Source organism: Phaseolus vulgaris, chromosome 9 (assembly GCF_000499845.2).
Source record: "Phaseolus vulgaris cultivar G19833 chromosome 9, P. vulgaris v2.0, whole genome shotgun sequence".
Lineage (NCBI taxonomy): Eukaryota > Viridiplantae > Streptophyta > Magnoliopsida > Fabales > Fabaceae > Phaseolus > Phaseolus vulgaris.
In genome coordinates, this window is record NC_023751.2 from 18,808,610 (window position 1) to 18,830,564 (window position 21,955).

Sequence of the window (21,955 nt, forward strand, 5' to 3'; positions counted from 1 at the left end):
ACTAGCATATCCTCGGTAGTCAATATACGACATCGTTGCCAGATTGTCTTTAGTTTATTTGAATTTAATACAGACAACTTAGTTCTTAAAATGACTTTTCTGTCCTTTCTTACTCAAGCTTCTTTCATACGTGAGAGATATATACTCATGCCACTTACCACATGTTATAAGCTTCACATTAAATTACTTCAATACTCAATAAATATCATAACAAACTAACTTGTTCCTTATTTTAAATGTTTGCTAACATTTTTTCTGGACTTTTTTTTTTCAAACTCTCTACAAAAGACAATAACAAATAATTAAAGAAAAAAAAACCTTAGATAGTCACAATTACATCTCTAAACTGAACTAAACTCACTCTAATGCTACATTACGACCGATTTCTAAGTTTTTAATCATGCTGCATTTCATTCCTTTGGGTAGAAGGACCAAATACAAACTCTTCTACTTCACTAATATAACCTATTTAATTACCATCATCGAGCACCAAAAGATACATGTGGCTTGTTAGCACATTTTTGAATTTTTCATAACATATGAATGAGACTAGTTACGAGTGCATTAAAAGCTAATGTTCTTCTGGGAGAGTTTTGATTTAGTCATAGCAGCATGCTACCTTTTGGATGCTGAAGGTCAAAGGAGGATTTATTCTACGGCGGTACAAAACAAAATGTACGACTTTTTGGTTAATAATATTAACTTCTCAGGGTGGTTATAATACAACTCGAGTGACTAAGGACAGCATATAGCATGTGTACAAAATTTTCAAACACCATGACTTATAGTTGAAGTTGAGCGATCCATGGATGCTTTAAACTCGAATCCTATGAACCAATCAGAAACCGGAAAATAAAGAAGAAAAGCTCATCAATCTTTGGTCTGACTTGGGAATAAGTCTTCATCTTTCCCTGATGACGACCCAATTTATTAATCTTAGATTGAGCTCTAACAGTAAGGGCAAATTTGTATCACCCAGTGATATAATAGACCAGACCCTGTGAATTTTTGGTGGATATAAATAAATATATACTTTGACATTGAAAAAAAACTTCACACTATTATATGTTATCTTAAATTGTTACTGTATGAGGAAGGCAATATTGTGATATTATGTGTTATTATATGGTATCTTGTGCTAATATTTTTATAGACATAAATAAATATTGTATAGAGATGGAGAGAGACATTGGATTCTCTCTAGGGTTGAGGGCAGCTTCCAGGTGGTGATGCTTGACAGGGATTTGAACTAAAGCTGGTAAGCACAAAAGGTTGGAAGGTAAAATATATTAACTCACAACACTCGACGCGCAGTTCAACAGTGAAGCCATTTGCATATGCAATCCAACAGCTGTTGCTTCTCTGTACTCAGCTGCAAAACCGCGTCATGGACCCTCCTTTCCTCATCAACTGTGGCTTATGTCTCTTATCCTTTTCTCTCTCTAAACTACGGAAACAATATAATAAATCAAACCCTCTCTCCTCAACGCTATTATAAACCATATGCTTACTTTTGTTGCTATTGCTAACGCCTGCATAACTTGACTTTTGCACTCCTTTTTCCCTCCCACTTTAATTATCATCTATGTACTTTCACTCATTTTTCTAACTTTTATCATATATAGCACTGCAATGTAGTTACTAATTAATCTTATCAAACTTAAAGACCTATCTAATTTAACTGCTCAACATTGCTTAACTCAAAAAACCAAAAATGCTCAATCAATGCATGAAAAATTTTCAGTTTTCTCAGTTCATTAAGGTTTTAAATAGGATCTCCTTTCTCTAAAGTTTTTAGTTTTGATATAAAAATTGATCCAACACATAAACACGTATATTTGTTTCAAACTATTATGATTTTTCCCACACAAAAGCAAACTGCTTTTTTTTACTTTGAGAAAATGCCAGCTCTGTCCACATGCTGGAGGTTATGTGAGGAAAAGAAAACGCTTTTTAGGAACAAATGACTCTTTCTAAATAGGGTCAAAGTTGATTTTCACAGGTTCAAACTTCAAAGGGTTTCCTCTGCTCTTTTAAATATTCTCGGGGAAGAAATACGTTGATAATCGAGCTAAATTAATAAACATTTGAATACTTTTTTAATCTTTTTATTTGAAGTTCGTAAACATGAGCATGAGTTTTGTCAACTTTACAGCAAAGGTTTTGCTATTGCCTGCGCTAGCAATGACCCTCCAATGTGTAAGGAGAGCATATATAGTAAGAAACCCAGATTAGCAAAAGTCCATAAATTGTTTTATAATTTGTTGAAATCACTGTCTCAAAAAAAGTCAAAACTAATTTAGAATGAGCAACCTTTTTAACATGGTTTTAAGTATTAACTGGCCACTTTTGATCCTTCAGGTTCTGGTATGCAACAATCATTAGGTACAATATAATGAGACATGAAATGTGTGTGGCTATGCCTTTATTTTGAATTTAGAGTGAAGAGTTTATGAGAGTAAAACTGATTAATAATAACAATTTAGCAGTCAGAATTGCAGTTCCCAATGATAATGCATGTGTGAAGAGAATAGTGTCGTCAATCCGTACATGTCCTCTCCTTTCCTGCTTCCTTCCTTTGTTACATGGTTGGGACTTGTAGAGAGAACACACAGAATATAGATCAAATTTGACTCTCCATCAACATTTTTTAATTAACAACCCAAGAAAAATAGCTTCACAATCCATTATAATTGGGCGTGGCAGCTAAGAGTACGATCATTGACATGGCATTGATTTCATATTAATGATGCGCACATGTTCTTGCCACGCTCAATTTGATTTCGAATTTTCTCATATATTCTGAGACGAGGAAAGCTCTGGTTGTTGGAAGTTTGAAGGAAACTTCATTTGTAAATGGCTATCCATTGGATTAGCTGGACCTTCTCGAATTGGTTTACTTCCATTGTAGCCTACCAAGTATATGTGTGAACATGAATATCATCATCATCATCATCTTATGTACATTTTACCAATACTTAAATTCCAAAAGTTGGAACGTGGAGTAATCACAGGGATGAAAATAAGACTCTGCAACACTGTTCAGAACTGTTTATTAAAATATGGCTAAAATATTTTTAAAGCTTCTTTAAATAAAATAAGAACACACAAATCTTTTGGTTACATAAACAATTTGCTTGGCTTCGTGAATCAGCTTATTTAAAAATTCTGTTAAGCCTGGCCAATTAGCTTGTTTAATCTATAACAATATACTTTGTTTACACAACTTTTTAACAATTTTATCTCTAAAAAAATAACAATTAATTTAATACATCAGTTTAATAATTTCTTTTCTAATTTTATCCTTGAAAAAAATAAGAATCATTTATGCAAAAATCATTCCTTTACTCAATCTTTTTTTTTTGTTCTAATGTTTCCATCTTATTTACATGTGTTTTTTAGACAGGTCAAAATATTACAACAATATAAATTTATAATAATATTTAAAAAATATGATTAACTTTATGTTAATAAATTTATTAGGCTCGCTGATTATTTTATCTGCAATCTACTTACATTAATAACCGTAGAAGTTAGGCTCAAATCTCGCAAAGCTTGGTCTGTTATGTTTCCGCCTTTATAAGACATTGTCTTATATTTAAAAAATATTACAAGAAGTTTATATAAATTTATAAAAATATAGGATAAATTATCAATTTGATCTTTAAATGCATGACACACTGTATTAATTTTTTTAAAAATAATTTTTTTGTTTTAGTCCCTAAATATTTAACTAATCCAACAATTACTAATTTGTTAAGTTTTATGATATTATTTTATTATGAAAATATAATTTTGAAGAGCAATTTTACCATAAATATCAAGGGTTTTACTTTATCATGAAACAATAATATATAAAATAAGAGATAAAAAAGTAAGTAATTGAATTAAGCGGGTGATTCCACTTGAATGATAGTTTACACAACTAGTGCCTTTTTCACTTGAACAAATTTGAGGCTGATCATATATAATTAATTGGTTTTATTTTAAGTATTCAATACTTTCCATTTAAATTAATAGTAATTAATATTGTTCACAATGACTGCATTTAAAAAGGACAAATTTATCCAGAAGGAGTAATGAATAAATACCCGAAACATAGGAAAATTACAACATTGAAAGGCAAAAAATAGTTCATCTACCGCCACACTTGAAACATATAAATCATAGGGGTTGATGAAATATACTCTATGATGGATTTGAAGCTTGAAAGAAATTACATTAAGCAGCCACACACAATTTTAACTTCAAAGAAGAACAATTTGATGTATTTTTTTTACCTATGCTAAACATATTGGCCTACATATATCTATTCATGCTTGAGCTTCCCATGAAGATTGGGAGATAACAGTAGTGTAGGTGGTGAGGTATTTGAGCAGAAAATGTAATAGATGCATGCATGGGTGTGGCCTTTTTGATAAGGTACTACACCTGTACTCTATCTGTCCTTTGTGGCCCGTACCAGCTATAGGACATCCGTACCCTTGGACAGACCAAGACACCCATGTAAAGGACACTACTACTAAATAATGCAGGCAATATGATTTGTAATTTGTAGGGTCAATTAGATTGCATATCCATCTCTTGCCAGTTGGCACATATACCACTAAATGACCTCACACCCACCCTACGGTCTAGGGCCATGCTTTCTTGCATTTCAGACTCACCGTATGTTTGGAATCTCACTGTAAGATTGATGTTGGACGTACATTCAAAAATAGGAACCTTATACTCACTACACTATATACTAACTAATTCTTTGTACGGACCTAGTAGACTCAATTTTAACCAATTCATTACATTATTAAATCCTAATTCTTCTGTTTGAAAAAAATCTACTTAAAAAGGAGTAAAAGATTAATTATGAACAAGGTATTTCGTATTCTCATTATTGACTCTTAAATGTATGGTCAATATCATATTTCTTAACTATATCTATTACAAAGTGGACTTTAAGTCTAACTCAATCCCATAAAATCGGCTCATAGTGTTGAGGTTTGCACCCACTTATATACAATGAAATGTCTTAATCTTGTCGATGTGGGATCTCCAACACACCCCTCATGCTGAGAGTGACAGCTCGTACGTGGGATAACATATTATGGGTAGTTTGATAACGACCCGATAGCGGGTGACACGATAGACCCAATCAACATTCTCTAGGATAGGCTTTAACATGACTCTGATACCATATTACGAAATAGAACAGAGATTAATAAAAGAGAACAAAAGATGAACAAAAGAGTAAAAGGAAGGTAAAAGATATGAGAATGAATATCTCTCTTTTCTTGTTATTGACATCAAAATAAATGGTCTAAATATATACAAGTATAGTAGAATCATAACACACAAAGACAAAATAAACGTTATACCTCTATAAAGAGAAATAAGACACCCAATTAATATTATGATCCTTCTATAACTCTGGTATCCGTATCCTTTAATACACCGCCACAAGCTGGGGAGCAAATATTGATGAAACTCAGCTTGAAACAAATATTCTTAAAAGATTGAGAACTTAAAGCTTTGGTATAAATACCAGTCAGTTGCTCTGTGGTGGAAATGGGAAGCAAATGGATAAGACCCTTCTTTAATTTTTCGCGGACCACGTGACAATCTATTTCTATATGTTTCGTACGCTCGTGAAACACTGGATTTGCTGTAATGTATCTTGCTGAGTCATTGTCACAGTATAAAAGAGATGGTTACTCAAAAGGAACTTCGAAATCTTGAAGAAGATAAGTTAGCCATTGAATTTCACATGTAACAGTGACCATTGCCCCTGTATTCAGCTTCACAATAAGTGTTTGACTCAACATGTGAGAAAGAGACATAACAAAAGATTTGTAAGAAGGTTATAAATTGCTATAAGATAAAACATAATTCAAAGGATATTTAACTCTTGAAGATGCAGTGAAAACATTAAGATTACAATGATAATCCTTTAAATACTCAGGTGGTCTTTTTATTCTTGTGCTCATTCAGACAGATGGATCTGATTCAGAACTTTGTTCTATATCATGATTTTCATTGAGGTTTTGATCTATATGGGAACAATCTTCTTCTAAAATCTCAATTTCTGACTCACAGTTATTATCACTGTTATTTTCAACATTATCACAAGGTGTATTATCACAAGGTACAAGAATGACTTGTGATGGCTAACTTAAGACAGATTGATCTTCAACAAACAAAATTTGATCATTAATGTCAAAACTGTTAGTTTCATTGCTAGTATCTTGAACCCTTTGGTATGGAAAAACATGTTCATAAAAGACAACATCCCTAGACACAAAAATTTCTCTTGATTGAATATTCAACAAAATATATCCTTTTGTCCCCTTTTGAAAACCAATAAAAACACATTTTGATGCTCTTGGATCAAATTTTCTTCTATTTGTTGACAAAGTGCTAGCATAACATAAAGAACCAAACACCTTTAATCCATTAAAATCTGCATCAGTTTTGAAAAGCATTTCATTGACACATGATGTTTGATGTATTATTCCTTTACTGACAAAAAAAATAGTCACCGATAGTGGGTGACACGATAAACCCAACTAACATTCGTTAGGATAGGCTTTAACATGGTTCTGATACCATATTACAAAGTGAATTTTAAGCCTAACTCAACCCCATAAAACCGGCTCATAGGGTCGAAGTTTGCACCCACTTATATACAATGAAATGTCCTAAGCTCTAGTCGATGTGGGATCTCCAATCCAACCGTGAACATTTTGTACATATATATTGAACATTAAGTTAATTATCACAATGAAGACTATCTCGATAGTTTAAAGGAAAAATCACTTATATATAGGTTGTAGAAAATTTGTATTTGATATCAAATTAATAGAAAGATTAGTTGTGATATTTATATTAATTTAGGTTTATTAACGTTAAATCAAGGTATACATTTATCAGCATTTATTATTCTCAATAACTGAATATTTAGTACTAACTTGAACATCATATGACCTTTTTGCTAGTATCCCTACACTTTGATCAAAGATCGAAAATTAAGATTTATCGAAAGTTGACAATGACAAGACCTAAGTGTACAAGTACGATGAAGATGAAACCTTTCTAACCAATACAAGAAAAAAAATTACTAGATAAAAGTTTAATATTGTTGGGTTTGGATAAATTGTCTTAACCCATGTATTATTGTTTGATATATGTATTGATAATTTATTATTGTTTGATATATGTGTTGATAATTTTTAGGTTTATTTATTTTAATGATTATATGTTTTTTTTTTCTAGGTTCCATGTATAGAAGAGTATATATATAAAAAAAGGTACACTTGATATTGAGAATAAACTCTATATATCTTTCAATTATTGGTATTCTCTTATTATTATGGCAAACCCAATGGATACATTTGAGTCTCTAAAGATCCCTTCCATTTTTAAAACCTTAAGAAAGAGCGTATATGTTTTTTTTTTTATTTACATTCATTTTAATTAAACATCATACTTCTAACTTACATTTAATTTTTAATCCAGATTAGTAAATAAAGAGTGAAATTTTATTCGATTCAAATTAAAACATTTGATTAACTAATTTAATTTTAAATTTGAACTTAAAAATTAATATGCTCTTACTTTTCATTTGGCTAAAAGGATATAAACAAACATTTTTCACTTTCTGAAGTCCAAAAGTTTAAATAAGAGTGACGCTGCGGAGTTATGTTCAAAATGGTATATCATACTAACTTGTTAAAAGCAACCTAAACCCTAAACCTTAGTGCATACTAGTAGTGAAGATCTTAAGTTTGAAATTTAGTTCTTAGAAAAAAAATACCTTATAGCAAAACTCACTCAAACACACCCTTAACATAATTTGTTTATTATGTATAATGTTCCGGCATGGTCCCAACTACCTTTGAAATTCTAAACATTTGCTTACCTACAGACATTAATATATATATATATATATATATATATATATATATATCATTAAAGTAAAAAGGAACCGTATTAAATTGTATTAAAATATATTCACAATTTTAATAAAAAATAATAATACTTTATTAATTTTTTAATTTCACTTTTAATTCAAATTAAATGTATAATAAAGATAATTTAAAATCAAGATTAAAAACACTCAACCAGGTGCAATTTATTATTATCACCAGTTAGAATGTGAGTGAGAAATTTGATGAGATGGAATTTGGGCCTAGGAGGGATGGGCAAAAGTGGTTGGAAGGTTTTTTGGATACGAAAAGACGCAAGATCCATGTGGGTGTGGTTTTGACAATATTTCTTTAGAATTATTATTGAATCAAATTAAATGTACTATATTTTTTCCACAGATAAGATAAATAATATATTGTGAAACTTCCTACAAAATAATTGTCGTACATTGTATATAGTCAAATCAACAATCGTATCCTTGTTCATAACTCAGTGCTTCATAGCTGTTTTTATACTATACCAAATAGATTCATTCCTCAACAATTTAATCTAATTAGTCAAGGATAATAAGTCATTTCATTTCATTGTAATAAAAGGAAAGTCATTTCATGTATTTAGATTGATTCCTACAGTATATTTGCATGTGATTTCTTAAAGACAAGTCCTTTCACCATTCATGAATCATTGATATAACTTAGTGATCCTGTGTATAATTTTGATAGTATTCTTAAATAAGTTTTAAGTTTTTTCATAAATTTTGATATTTTTAATTTATTTATTTTATTCGATTGAGTGTTCAAATTTTGTATATTGTTCAATAGTGTTGGTATTACTTTGTTTCGTCATTACTTATTAGGAATGAAATATACTGATGTATTGAACAAGAAGAAAAGATTACGAACACACATTCCATTAGTTAATAATTATTAAATAAAATTTAATGAGATTAGGGAACACCTTACTAAACAAATATAATGATAAAAAAATAATAAATAAATAAATAAAATGAAGTTAAAATACCTTGATTAAACCAATATAAGTATAAAATTAATAATTAAAAATAAAATGAGATCAGAAACCTCACTCAATAAATATTTATAAAATAAATAAATAGATGTACAAAATAAGATTAGGGACAACTCATCAATGAAAATACTAAAATGAGACTTTTCTTTTTCTTTTTCTTTTTCTCATCAATAAAAAATACTAATATAATCATTAGTCACATGCCCCTTTAATACAATTAAATTTCATAACCAGAAAATCCCTCCCAATAATACTTCTCATTTCATTATTAAAATTCATAGTATTCAAAACGAACTATCTGACCATTCAAATCCCAATTCACTAATAACCTAACCACACTTTAACCCAAAATAATGCATCTTAAGGCTTTAACTCTTTAAGGTTTCATTCTCACAATTGTCAATTATTTTTAAAGTCATATAGTAATAAATTAAATTCCTTTACCTTATTTATTTACTTTTAAAGGAATTGACCAAAGACCGCAAAAATTTATTAAAGGAAGAAAATTAGTCACTTGTGCCTCGAATCTTTCCCACAAACTAAACACATTATTACAATCATAGTTTAGTAGATATTAATCACTTAAATATAAGAGGCGATAAACAAAATCCCTACCAACATAGTTTAAAAACAAGGAACATTAAATCTAAAGAAAAAATAAAAACTTGCTAAAAAACAAAATTTTAATAAAAAAAGTTCGTTTTATATCATAGATGTAAAATATTCATTCCTATTGAACTTAATTTTTCTTCTTTAAATTTACATAAAAATATTTACAAATATTATTTCATATTACTGTCAAATATTTATTTATTTATTTTATTACATAGTTATGGAAGCCGCGAAGTTTCCATTAAAACATCCTGTTAGTTTTATTCTTTCTCAAACTAATAATTTATTGTTTAACTCTTAGTTTTTAAAAGTTAAGTTGCTTGAATAATTTCAATTTCTGTTTAATCAAAAATACATTTTTCCGTTCAAAATTAGAAGAAATATCTTCTCTCTCTATTTTTTTACTATTAAATTCTCATTTTGTAAAGATATTCATTTTCATCAAATTAATCATTTTTTTTATATATTTCAAGGAATTGCTGCACTCAAAATTTCCATCCCATTTATTTAAGTAAACTAAATTTATTTGATGACTATATGTGTATGCAATTAGTAAGAATTGAGTTAAACAATTTTAAATATTTAGGAGATTAAGTTAGAGTGAACTTTAACAGAGAATCAAAATCACGAGCTGGTTATGGAAAGATAAAAAAAGCAACTACATGTCAACACTCCTTAAATTTTATTCTGAATGGCATCGTTCTTAAATTGTTCATCCTATACAAATATTCATAGTATATTTATATAACAAAATACAAATATGTATTTTCTGCTAATAAAGCTTTTAATGTCTTATATTATAATCGGGAGCAAGTGTAAGGTGAAAGCAAAAGATATTGTATATAATTGTATTAAATCTGAAAAGGTGTTTGTATACCTGCTGTCTAAAAAGTGTTAATACCCAGTCCTAAAAAACATAAAATAACATTTTAGTAAGACAACATTTAATTTATTATCCCTTAAAAATATGACATTAATTTTACTCAAATTTTGTTTATTTTTAAAAGAAATTAAAACAAAATAATAAATTCATAACCATCCAATAGTATTAGTACTCACCACAAGTGAGTTCAGAGGAGAACGAAGCGCGTGGATTAAGGGTTGTGTTAATGCAACACTTCCCTGACAGAGTATTGACACCACGGTTCTGATTGGCGCATGGCTTGCCACGTAAGCTTCAAAACGCGTCACCCGTAATCCAATACTACGCGCAGTTGACCGCTTGGAATAACATTAATCTCTGCAAGAAAACTTTAAACAATGAACTTTATAAATTATTATTACTGCTATAGATTCAGTTTCTTTACTAAATTACTGTGTCGTGGATAATTGACAAATTTAGATCTGAGTCCCTAAGTTGCAGGGTATCTGTAAACAACTGAGCAATGGCGAAGGACATCAACCTAAGCTCTGGAACCCGAAATCCTCTGCTCTTGTTCTTATGTGTCACCACTCTTATGCTCCTTCGAACCGAGGCTATATGGTTAACCATCCCAAGTAAGGGAACTAAGTGCATGTCCGAGGAAATCCAGGCGCACGTCGTCGTTTTAGCAGATTACTACGTTGTAGCGGATGATGTCAAGGGTCACCAGCCTCAAACCGTTTCTGCCAAGGTTATATACATGCTTATGCTGGTCAAGAGTCCGTTTATTGAATTTTGTTGTCACTGATTTGTTACTATTCACATACCCAGTTTTAGTTCCTTGACAAATTTAGGGCTTGATTAGTAATAGTAGATTTCTTCCTTTATTGAAATTGAATGTTGTGAACTACGGTTTTAATTAACTCATAGTACAATAAGATGCTAGAGTAGTAGTGTTCATATGATCAACTAATTTTAGATTATGACTCTTCTTTTTCCCAGGTGACATCCCCTTATGGAAATAATCTTCACCATAATGAAAATGTTACCCATGGTCAGTTTGCATTTACAACTACCGAGAGTGGGAACTATGTGGCGTGCTTTTGGGTGGATACCAAACATCAAGAAAGTGGAGGAGAGACCACAATCAGCCTTGAATGGAAAACTGGAATCGCTGCCAAAGATTGGGACTCTGTTGCAAGAAAAGAAAAGATAGAGGTGATACATAAATGCAGGTTAAACTATTCAATGTGTCCCTTAACTCCATTTGAAGTTTAAGCTGAACAGGAGCAAATTGTACATTTGAGTCCTACAATTTTTTGTACTGGTTTATCACTCACAGACAAAGCTTTTGTAGCAGTTTTTTATAGTCATTTTTTTTTATGATATTAGCTTTATGGACCAAAACTTAACTTTTAAGTGTGTGTATAAAACTTACATGTTTGTTTCTGAAGGAAAGACTAGAAATAGAAATAACTAAGGAAACTAATTGAATAGTTTAACCTTAATGAATTAAAGGTTTCATTCATTCTCTATCATTGTCTTTGTAATATGTACTATGCATTTTTATTTGTACCAAAGTGTTTAATTTTGATTACATACGTATTCTTTTCGTATTCTTGTTGGACATTGGTTTTAGGGTGTTGAACTTGAGCTAAGGAAACTTGAAGGAGCTGTGGAAGCCATCCGGGACAACCTAATTTATTTGAAGAATAGGTAAATCTCTTCTATTCATACTTGATTTCAGTTGTATTTAGTAGGATGCTATCTTTTTGTATGAGGCCTTATGATAGGTTCTTCGAAATAGCTGCAGTATGTAACAAAGATGGTGATGTGCGACTAACATAACCCGCTATAAAATCATTGCGAAGCATTCTTTATGTTGATTAATACATTTCAAAACTTATTTTTTCTCTTCTCTTGGACATTGATACAGGGAAGAGGAGATGAGGGAGGTTAGTGAAACAACAAATGCTAGAGTGGCTTGGTTCAGTATCTTATCTCTTGGCCTCTGCATCTGTGTTTCGGGGTTGCAGCTGTGGTACCTGAAGCGCTTCTTTCGGAAGAAGAAGCTCATATAGATTTTGCTTTCTTGTGACACTTACCCACAGCAAATTGTTTTCTCAAGTTTTGGAGATGACTCCATCATTGTATAGTTTTTCTTCTTGTGAATCCCTTCATGTGTCATTGGGGTTTGTGGGTTGCCCCTGCAAGGGCTATGCAGAAAATGGAGAGTGTGGTTCTTTCTTTCTTGAAGCTAATCGAATGATGGTAACTGGTTTTGGTAATTGAGCATCTATATATGAATTCCTTCAACATTTTGTCAATTGGAAAAAAACATTCACGGTTAAAAGTATTTGTTGCAAATGATTTCTCCTAAAAGGATAGACTTCAATCTAAGCAAATGTTTTGAGTAGAGCATTTGTTATGAATGAAATGAAACAACAAATGTGTAGAGAGCTGTGGGTGAAATATTTCTTTGTGCCCATGATGTATTAATTGTACTAATTTTTCTTTTTTTAAATATTAATTGTAAGAAGTTCAAGATATTCAAGGTGATTTAATTCAATATTTACACTACTGAAGTGTTGCTTGTACTAGTATATAAGCAATATAGTTACAAGTTAATTTATTAGTTAATTTATTTGTATTTGCTTATTATATTATTACTCGAAGCAGCATACCTAAGGAGAGTTATTTATGCTTATTATTCAAAATAATATTTTTAAGTTGAATTTTACAAACAAGTTAAAGTTGTATTCTAAGAATGAGTTTGTTAGGAGAAAAAAATATGTGAAGTTATATATATAGTAAATTCTTTCGTGAGGTTAAAGTTGCTTAGTAATTCAATTAAATCACATTAAATTTTCGTGCTGCCTTCTTTTGAGTGATAGACTCTTTACATAGTAGATTGAGAGTACCTTTTTCATATACGCAATCAGTAAAACAATTTATTTACATAATAGTGTTAAATAAACTCAGCATAATCTTTTAATAACTTTAATATGATCTAACATGAAAACATTATAGCATTGACTGGGAACGATGGGTTCACATACCAGCAGTCACATTTGGAATTGAAATTGCTGTTTGATGGGTTCTTATAGCAGTCACATTTATAATTGAAATTGCTGTTTAATGAAGAAGAAAAAAAAAGACAAAGTTGTGGTTAAAATCAATTTAAGACTTTACTAGTAATAACTAAGACTTTATTAGTACTAACTTGGTCGTAGACAAGGTAATAAATTTAAAGATTAAACACACGGGAACATAAAATCATGCTGTTTAGTTGGATAAACAGGTTTAAGAAAATATTATCATAAGAGAAAATAAGTTATACAGGAATGGTGTAAATATTTTAAAAATTAGATCTAGTATGATTTCTAACTAGTTAACAGTGAAAAAAATTAAGAAATTAAACTCAACAAATCAAACTGTGTAAAAATAATATAATTAATATAGTTGAGATTTGTTTTTGTTAATTTTTTGAGAGGTATATGTTTCTCGGAGGTTTACTATTTATTTTCTAGTATTATAAAAGTTAATGACAAGTTTTTGGAAATATATTGTTCCTCTATGTGCAATTTTGTATATAGTTTGAGTCATTCTAAAATAATTTTTATTTTTTATTATTATAAAAATATAAAAAAACTGTCTACATATAAACAAAAAGAGTGAAAAAAGGTCATTTTGGAAAGCTTGACATAGAATACTTATTCTGAAAAAAATACATTCCGAAATATATTATATATATTTTGAAAAGTTTGTTCCTAAAAACTATTTCAGAATATATTTCATGGGGTTTAAGAAATTTTACTATAGAGATTTTGTTTTAAAAATCTTATCTATTACAGAAAACATGTTTTCATGAATTCTAAAAAAGTATGTCTTGAAAAATTTCCAAAACCGATAATCAAGAAATCACTTTAAAAAATGTAAAATAGTATGAAATGAATAAAAAAATAATGGGCTCCAAAAAGAAAAAGCCTTGAATTTGAAGTTGGAATTACAAGTAAAAGCCTAGTGGGCTTTTGCAACGAAGCCGATGGAATAGGTAGGGTATAAGCTGGGAGGGAATATAAGTAGTGGGAGTGTTGTGTTGCGCCGAAGAAAAGCATGGCCGTGGGAAGTGTTTTGGGATCGTTTGCAGTAGCAAGGCCCTCGCCGCTTTTGTTGTTTAGAGGACAAAAGTCTTTCAAATTCAGATCTCTGTCGTCTTCATCTTCATCTGCCGAACCTTCTAAAAAGCTCGTTCTCTACTCTAAACCCGGTTGCTGTTTGTGCGATGGCCTTAAAGAGAAACTTCATGCTGCATTTTTACTCCCCGGTCCCGATTCACTCAAAGACGTTGATTTGCAGGTATATTTCTTTCTCTCTCGTAGGTTGTTTTATGGGTGACTATGAGTACGATGTTTTTTTGAGTTGATGTTTGGTTTTGTTGTCAGATAAGGGATATCACCAGTAATCCCAACTGGGAAAATGCTTATCAATATGAGATACCTGTGTTGGCTAAAGTGCTTTCCGATGGCACCGAGGTTTGTTCATTTAGGCCTACTACTCTTCTTCATTCTTAGGGCATACATTGATTATTATATGGAAAATGGTTTTTTTACTCCCTACATCCCACTTAATATTAATATTTTTATTTTTTAATTTTAAAAATTATTTTAATATTTAATATTTTATTTATAATTTTATTAATGATTTTTTTTATTATAAATATTAATATTTTGTTGAGGATGTATGTCTATCACATTGAATTTATTATACTGCTATGTAATTATCACATTGTCAAAATATCATATCATGAATTTATTATACTGCTATGTAATTAAACACAGTGGGGATACTACTCTTATTTATGTGGAACTAGAACATTTATTTTAGGTGGGAATGAAAATTGAAAGGGTGGGACATCCAAAGACCTTAGGATGAATTGCATCTGATTTTCATTGGTGAAGGGTTACAAGGTAGGCAAGTGTCCAGTTTCTCTGAATTGTGATTTAGCTGCGACTCATGTTTCTCTGTAGGAACACCCACTAGATATTATTCCTTGGTTTTCATAATCATAATCTCTGTTCCAACACGAACACAACTAAAAGTAAAACATGGTAGATAGAATCGCGGACAATGTGAATCACTATTTATTTCAAAATCTAACTTTATCTATATATGTTATAAAGTTGTATAGTTTTATGACTTGAATGGAATAACAGTGTTATTTGTGATTCCTTTGGTAAAGTAAGTTTTAATCTGTGTTCCTTTGGTAAAGTAAGTTTTAATCTGAAAAAAACAGTTTTAAATTCTTGTTAGTATACAGTTTTTAATTTTTTTAAGAAAAACAATATGCTTATTTTTTGATAAGGTGTACCGGGTTCTTACCTACATTATATAATTTATTAAATTTTTTTATAAATTCTTGTATTTGTTTAACTTTTTATAAAGATTTAAAAAATTATTTAAGTTTCTGTCTAAATATTATTACTTTTTTTGTTTATTTATGTTATTTTTATTTTTTATATAAAATTATTTAAGTTTATGTTTATTTTTTTTATATAAAAATTATATAAGTATTAATTTTACTTTATTATATAAAATTGTTTATGTTCATTACAAAAGTTTTTATATTTTTATATATAGTTCTTGTAATTTGTTATAATATTTTTTTATTTTCTACAAAAGTGAGTTTTTCATGGATGTTTATTTTTTTATTTTAGAAAAAAAATCAGTTGTTATTTGTTTAACTTTGTTGAGGCAATGGGTAAGATATAGGGAAAGGAAGAAACAAATATGACATGAAATAATTGTGATAATGTTTCTCAACTCTTACAATTTATTTTACTAAGATTATGTTGGAACATTTTCATGGTGATTTTATGTAACATTTGTTTCTTTCTCTCCTTATATCTGTCTCATTACCACTATAAACAATAAGCTGATTCTTTTCTTGAAAATAAATATCTTTAAAAAGCTTTGGTAGAAAAAAAGATATTATAACAAATAATAGAAGAATAACTATATATAAAAATAAAAACTTTTATATGAACATACACTAAACAATCTTATACAATAAAAGTAAAACTAGTATTTAAATAATTTCATAATATAAAATAAACAGAAACTTAATCAATTTTATATTACTTTTTTTAAAAAAAGGTTTAGGAATATATTTTAGAAAAAAAATCAGTTGTTATTTGTTTAACTTTGTTGAGGCAATGGGTAAGATATACGGAAAGGAAGAAACAAATATGACATGAAATAATTGTGATAATGTTTCTCAACTCTTACAATTTACTTTACTAAGATTATGTTGGAACATTTTCATGGTGATTTTATGTAACATTTGTTTCTTTCTCTCCTTATATCTGTCTCATTACCACTATCAACAATAAGCTGATATAAATATCCTTAAAAAGCTTTGGTAGAAAAAAAAAATTATAACAAATAATAGAAGAATAACTATATATAAAAAATAAAAACTTTTATATGAACATACACTAAACAATCTTATACAAGAAAGTAAAACTAGTATTTAAATAATTTCATAATATAAAATAAACAGAAGCTTAATCAATTTTATATTACTTTTTTAAAAAAAGGTTTAGGAATATATTTTAGAAAAAAAATCAGTTGTTATTTGTTTAACTTTGTTGAGGCAATGGGTAAGATATAGGGAAAGGAAGAAACAAATATGACATGAAATAATTGTGATAATGTTTCTCAACTCTTACAATTTATTTTACTAAGATTATGTTGGAACATTTTCATGGTGATTTTATGTAACATTTGTTTCTTTCTCTCCTTATATCTGTCTCATTACCACTATCAACAATAAGCTGATTCTTTTCTTGAAAATAAATATCCTTAAAAAGTTTTGGTAGAAAAAAAAAATATTATAACAAATAATAGAAGAATAACTATATATAAAAAATAAAAACTTTTATATGAACATACATTAAACAATCTTATACAATAAAGTAAAACTACTATTTAAATAATTTCATAATATAAAATAAACAGAAGCTTAATCAATTTTATATTACTTTTTTAAAAAAAGGTTTAGGAATATATTTCAGAAAAAATATCAGTTGTTATTTGTTTAACTTTGTTGAGGCAATGGGTAAAATATAGGGAAAGGAAGAAACAAATATGACATGAAATAATTGTGATAATGTTTCTCAACTCTTACAATTTATTTTACTAAGATTATGTTTGAACATTTTCATGGTGATTTTATGTAACATTTGTTTCTTTCTCTCCTTATATCTGTCTCATTACCACTATCAACAATAAGCTGATTCTTTTCTTGAAAATAAATATCCTTAAAAAGCTTTGGTAGAAAAAAATATATTATAACAAATAATAGAAGAATAACTATATATAAAAAGTAAAAACTTTTATATGAACATACACTGAACAATCTTATACAATAAAGTAAAACTAGTATTTAAATAATTTCATAATATAAAATAAACAGAAACTTAATCAATTTTATATTACTTTTTTTAAAAAAAGGTTTAGGAATATATTTTAGAAAAAAAATCAGTTGTTATTTGTTTAACTTTGTTGAGGCAATGGATAAGATATACGGAAAGGAAGAAACAAATATGACATGAAATAATTGTGATAATGTTTCTCAACTCTTACAATTTACTTTCCTAAGATTATGTTGGAACATTTTCATGGTGATTTTATGTAACATTTGTTTCTTTCTCTCCTTATATCTGTCTCATTACCACTATCAACAATAAGCTGATTCTTTTCTTGAAAATAAATATCCTTAAAAAGTTTTGGTAGAAAAAAAAATATTATAACAAATAATAGAAGAATAACTATATATAAAAAATAAAAACTTTTATATGAACATACACTAAACAATCTTATACAAGAAAGTAAAACTAGTATTTAAATAATTTCATAATATAAAATAAACAGAAACTTAATCAATTTTATATTACTTTTTTAAAATAAGGTTTAGGAATATATTTTAGAAAAAAAATCAGTTGTTATTTGTTTAACTTTGTTGAGGCAATGGGTAAGATATAGGGAAAGGAAGAAACAAATATGACATGAAATAATTGTGATAATGTTTCTCAACTCTTACAATTTATTTTACTAAGATTATTTTGGAACATTTTCATGGTGATTTTATGTAACATTTGTTTCTTTCTCTCCTTACATCTGTCTCATTACCACTATCAACAATAAGCTGATTCTTTTCTTGAAAATAAATATCCTTAAAAAGCTTTGGTAGAAAAAAAAAATTATAACAAATAATAGAAGAATAACTATATATAAAAAATAAAAACTTTTATATGAACATACACTAAACAATCTTATACAAGAAAGTAAAACTAGTATTTAAATAATTTCTTAATATAAAATAAACAGAAGCTTAATCAATTTTATATTACTTTTTTAAAAAAAGGTTTAGGAATATATTTTAGAAAAAAAATCAGTTGTTATTTGTTTAACTTTGTTGAGGCAATGGGTAAGATATAGGGAAAGGAAGAAACAAATATGACATGAAATAATTGTGATAATGTTTCTCAACTCTTACAATTTATTTTACTAAGATTATGTTGGAACATTTTCATGGTGATTTTATGTAACATTTGTTTCTTTCTCTCCTTATATCTGTCTTATTACCACTATCAACAATAAGCTGATTCTTTTCTTGAAAATAAACATCCTTAAAAAACTTTGGTAAAAAAAAGATATTATAACAAATAATAGAAGAATATTTATTAAAAATAAAAACTTTTATATGAACATACACTGAACAATCTTATACAATAAAGTAAAACTAGTATTTAAATAATTTCATATAAAATAAACTTATATAATTTATATAAAAAAATTAAAAAAACATAAATATTAAGAATTTATTTTAAAATATAGTGTTTTTAAAAAAATCTTAAATAATAAAATAAAATAAGTACTAAAATAATTTTATATAAAAAATAAACAGAAACTTGAATAATTTTATATAAAATAAAGAAATGCAAGAATTTATTATGTTTTTTTGATAAATTTTATAATATAGGTCCAAAAGGAATTTACCATTGAATTTTAATCTTCCTAGTCCAACAATACTCCTTTTCTATCTGTGAACATATTTTTTTAAATTAAAAATTATATACCTACAAGAATTTAAAATAATTTCTTTATAACAAAATGATATTAAAATTCATTCAGGTTAAAACTTACTTTACCAAAAGTACAATTGTTATTCTTCTCCACCGTTATTCTTATTCTTCTCCTCATGTTCTTCCTCTCTAGGTTGTTCTTCTTTTCTCTCTTCTCCTTCTGCAATTTACTCTCATAACTTTATATTTTTTATGGATTTTATTCTCTTATACTCTTCTCTATTGTCTTCTCTTCTATGTGCTTTCCTTCACTTTTTTTTTTTTTCAATTCTTGTCGTTCTCAATTTATAGGTCCATTATATGATACAATTTGAATTTTTTTGAGAAATTATATGAATACTCACGAATCACACCATTCAAGTCATAAAATGATACAACTTTCGATAAACTACCATGAAGATGTATGTGTGATTCTAATTACCATGAAGGTGACCATGATTGTTCAAGTAGTTTAATGACAAACTTTTGCATTAGTGGTGTTTAGGAACTATGGTTGTCACCAAACTTTTGCATCCATTTGACTTTTATCTCTCAAAGAGTCAACATCAACATAATTTATTCTTCCACGTGAACAAAACACTTTTTTGAACCATTTTGTTCTTTGAAGAGTAATTTTCATATCTCAATGGGAGGAAAATCTATTTAATTAGTCACATAAAAAGATATGGAACTTATTCCGGAAAGAACAAAATGGTTAAAATGGTACTTTGTTAATATGGATGTAAGGAGACATGTGAAAGTAAAATCTGTAAACTTTTCTTAAAGAATATAAGACTTTGTTAATGTTGATTTTGGGAGATAGATGTCGAAAAGGTGGAAAAGCTTGATAACTAAGCCATGGTATGCATGCACCTATATTTTTAAAGTTTGTCTTTAAAATTGTTCACGTTCATCTTCATGTTTGAAAAAAATTAGAGCAAATACTCTTTCATCATATCAAAAGAAACAAGATGGCTCGGAAAGGATTTAATGTGTTTATAATAATTTTTGTCTTTCAAGAATTTCTCACAATATCATTAAGAGAAAACTAAAATTCGAGACATTGAAGAAGATGAATTTGGATCACTTGATGACAATGGAGTTCTATAAGTATGCTAAGTCATCCTTTGATGAACAAAAGTTAAAATTGTGTTTTCAGACTAGGAAGCTGGATTTGTTTTTCAATGATGGAGTCTTTGATTTTTTTTTTGTGAGACTCTTCATTGAAGAACTTAACAGCTTGTTTTAAAGTGAATATGTAAGAATCTTAATCATCAATTTAGATTTCTATCTTATTGATCGCATTATATATATGCTATGTTAGTTATGTCTAGATGTTGGTGCTTCATAATTATTCTTGGAGTAACAAAATATGGCACCGAGCCTTCCAACATTGGAGTAGTGCAGGTGAGGGTAGCTTAGCACTATGACTTATTTTATTTACTTTCATAATTTAGATGTCTTGCTTTTCGTTTATTGTATCATTCATTTTGTATCATCCATAAAAGGATTTTTTTTTCTAGATTTTTATGTGGGTTTAAATTGAGTTAGGGTTGAACAAGATGGTGTTTCCAAGTCACAAGGTGCTATATTGGTTGTAATTTATTCATGTCCAAAGCTAACTTATAATTTCTTGCAATGTTCATGACAACATAATAATAACAAAATAAGATCAATACAGAGAGGGAATGATTGTGTCTCTGAGGTAAATGTTGTGCTCTCTTCCAGGTGGCTTTACCGCGATTGTCCCCACGTCTAGGAGTGGAGCTCCTCCATAAAAAGATAGCGGCTGCTCTGAAACAACAATAAAGGCATCTCAGTTCAGAAATGTTTGTTTTTTAACTTTACGTTTACCATTTAAAAACCATTTTTTGTAAATTATATTTGTAGATTTCCATTATTCTTTCAAGTTTTCTGTGAATAATTGTGTACTGAATAAATCAATTACATAAAGCCGCTGTGGAAGTTGCACAAAACAAGTTCCATGCAAATTAGAAATTATAGGAAAGTTTAATGCATTTTCTTAAGCATCTGAAACACTATTTCACAACTATCTTTCTTAGGGTTTGAAGTTTTGTTCACTTGTTATTGCTGCGTCTAATCCTTAATGGAAGAGTGCATGTTTTCCTGCAGGTAACTTGGTGGATAATTTTGTGAAAGCATGAAAAGCAAATGAGACATGCAAAATATTCAATCCTGAAGTTGACCCATTTTCCACTGGGAAGATGAAAGTCCAATGATAGTGATGTGTACAATCCAAAATTTTCAACTCCAGATATTTCCGTATAGTATGCTCTAAATTAAACATGTATTGATTCAATTAGTTTCAAGTTGTCAAAATGGTAATTAAACATAGAAATCATATTCAAAAGAATTTTTTTATACATAATTGATTATAATTCGAAAA

General features: G+C 28.6%; 2 protein-coding genes across 5 annotated transcripts; both read left to right on the forward strand.

The window, feature by feature from the left end:
* The first annotated feature begins 10,868 nt into the window (after window positions 1-10,868).
* On the forward strand, window positions 10,869-12,708 carry LOC137820937 (transmembrane emp24 domain-containing protein p24delta5-like). Its single transcript, XM_068625283.1, has 4 exons — window positions 10,869-11,171; window positions 11,423-11,638; window positions 12,060-12,136; window positions 12,357-12,708. Exons 1-4 carry the CDS (start codon window positions 10,944-10,946, stop codon window positions 12,499-12,501), a joined length of 666 nt encoding a protein of 221 aa, XP_068481384.1. The 5' UTR covers window positions 10,869-10,943; the 3' UTR covers window positions 12,502-12,708.
* Window positions 12,709-14,450: 1,742 nt separating this feature from the next.
* On the forward strand, window positions 14,451-21,955 carry LOC137820410 (uncharacterized). Of its 4 annotated transcripts, XR_011082621.1 has the most exons (6): window positions 14,511-14,779; window positions 14,866-14,955; window positions 15,308-15,390; window positions 20,873-20,955; window positions 21,277-21,377; window positions 21,682-21,955. XR_011082621.1 is itself a non-coding variant. In XM_068624492.1 (4 exons), the coding sequence occupies exons 1-3, from the start codon at window positions 14,537-14,539 to the stop codon at window positions 21,355-21,357; spliced, it is 414 nt and encodes a 137-aa protein (XP_068480593.1). In that variant the 5' UTR covers window positions 14,451-14,536; the 3' UTR covers window positions 21,358-21,377; window positions 21,682-21,955. The 4 variants fall into 4 exon arrangements, 1 of the variants encoding a protein (XP_068480593.1); XR_011082623.1 differs by lacking the exon at window positions 15,308-15,390 and having other exon boundaries at window positions 14,491-14,779; XR_011082622.1 differs by lacking the exon at window positions 20,873-20,955.

Excerpts from the sequence above, each read along its gene's own strand:
- LOC137820410 (XM_068624492.1), top strand. The coding sequence starts at position 14,537 with ATGGCCGTGGGAAGTGTTTTGGGATCGTTTGCAGTAGCAAGGCCCTCG. Across the intron at positions 14,780-14,865 it reads TCAAAGACGTTGATTTGCAG|ATAAGGGATATCACCAGTAA; the intron begins GTATATTTCTTT and ends TTTTGTTGTCAG. Across the intron at positions 14,956-21,276 it reads TGCTTTCCGATGGCACCGAG|GTGGCTTTACCGCGATTGTC; the intron begins GTTTGTTCATTT and ends GCTCTCTTCCAG.
- LOC137820937 (XM_068625283.1), top strand. The coding sequence starts at position 10,944 with ATGGCGAAGGACATCAACCTAAGCTCTGGAACCCGAAATCCTCTGCTC. Across the intron at positions 11,639-12,059 it reads CAAGAAAAGAAAAGATAGAG|GGTGTTGAACTTGAGCTAAG; the intron begins GTGATACATAAA and ends CATTGGTTTTAG. Across the intron at positions 12,137-12,356 it reads CTAATTTATTTGAAGAATAG|GGAAGAGGAGATGAGGGAGG; the intron begins GTAAATCTCTTC and ends ACATTGATACAG.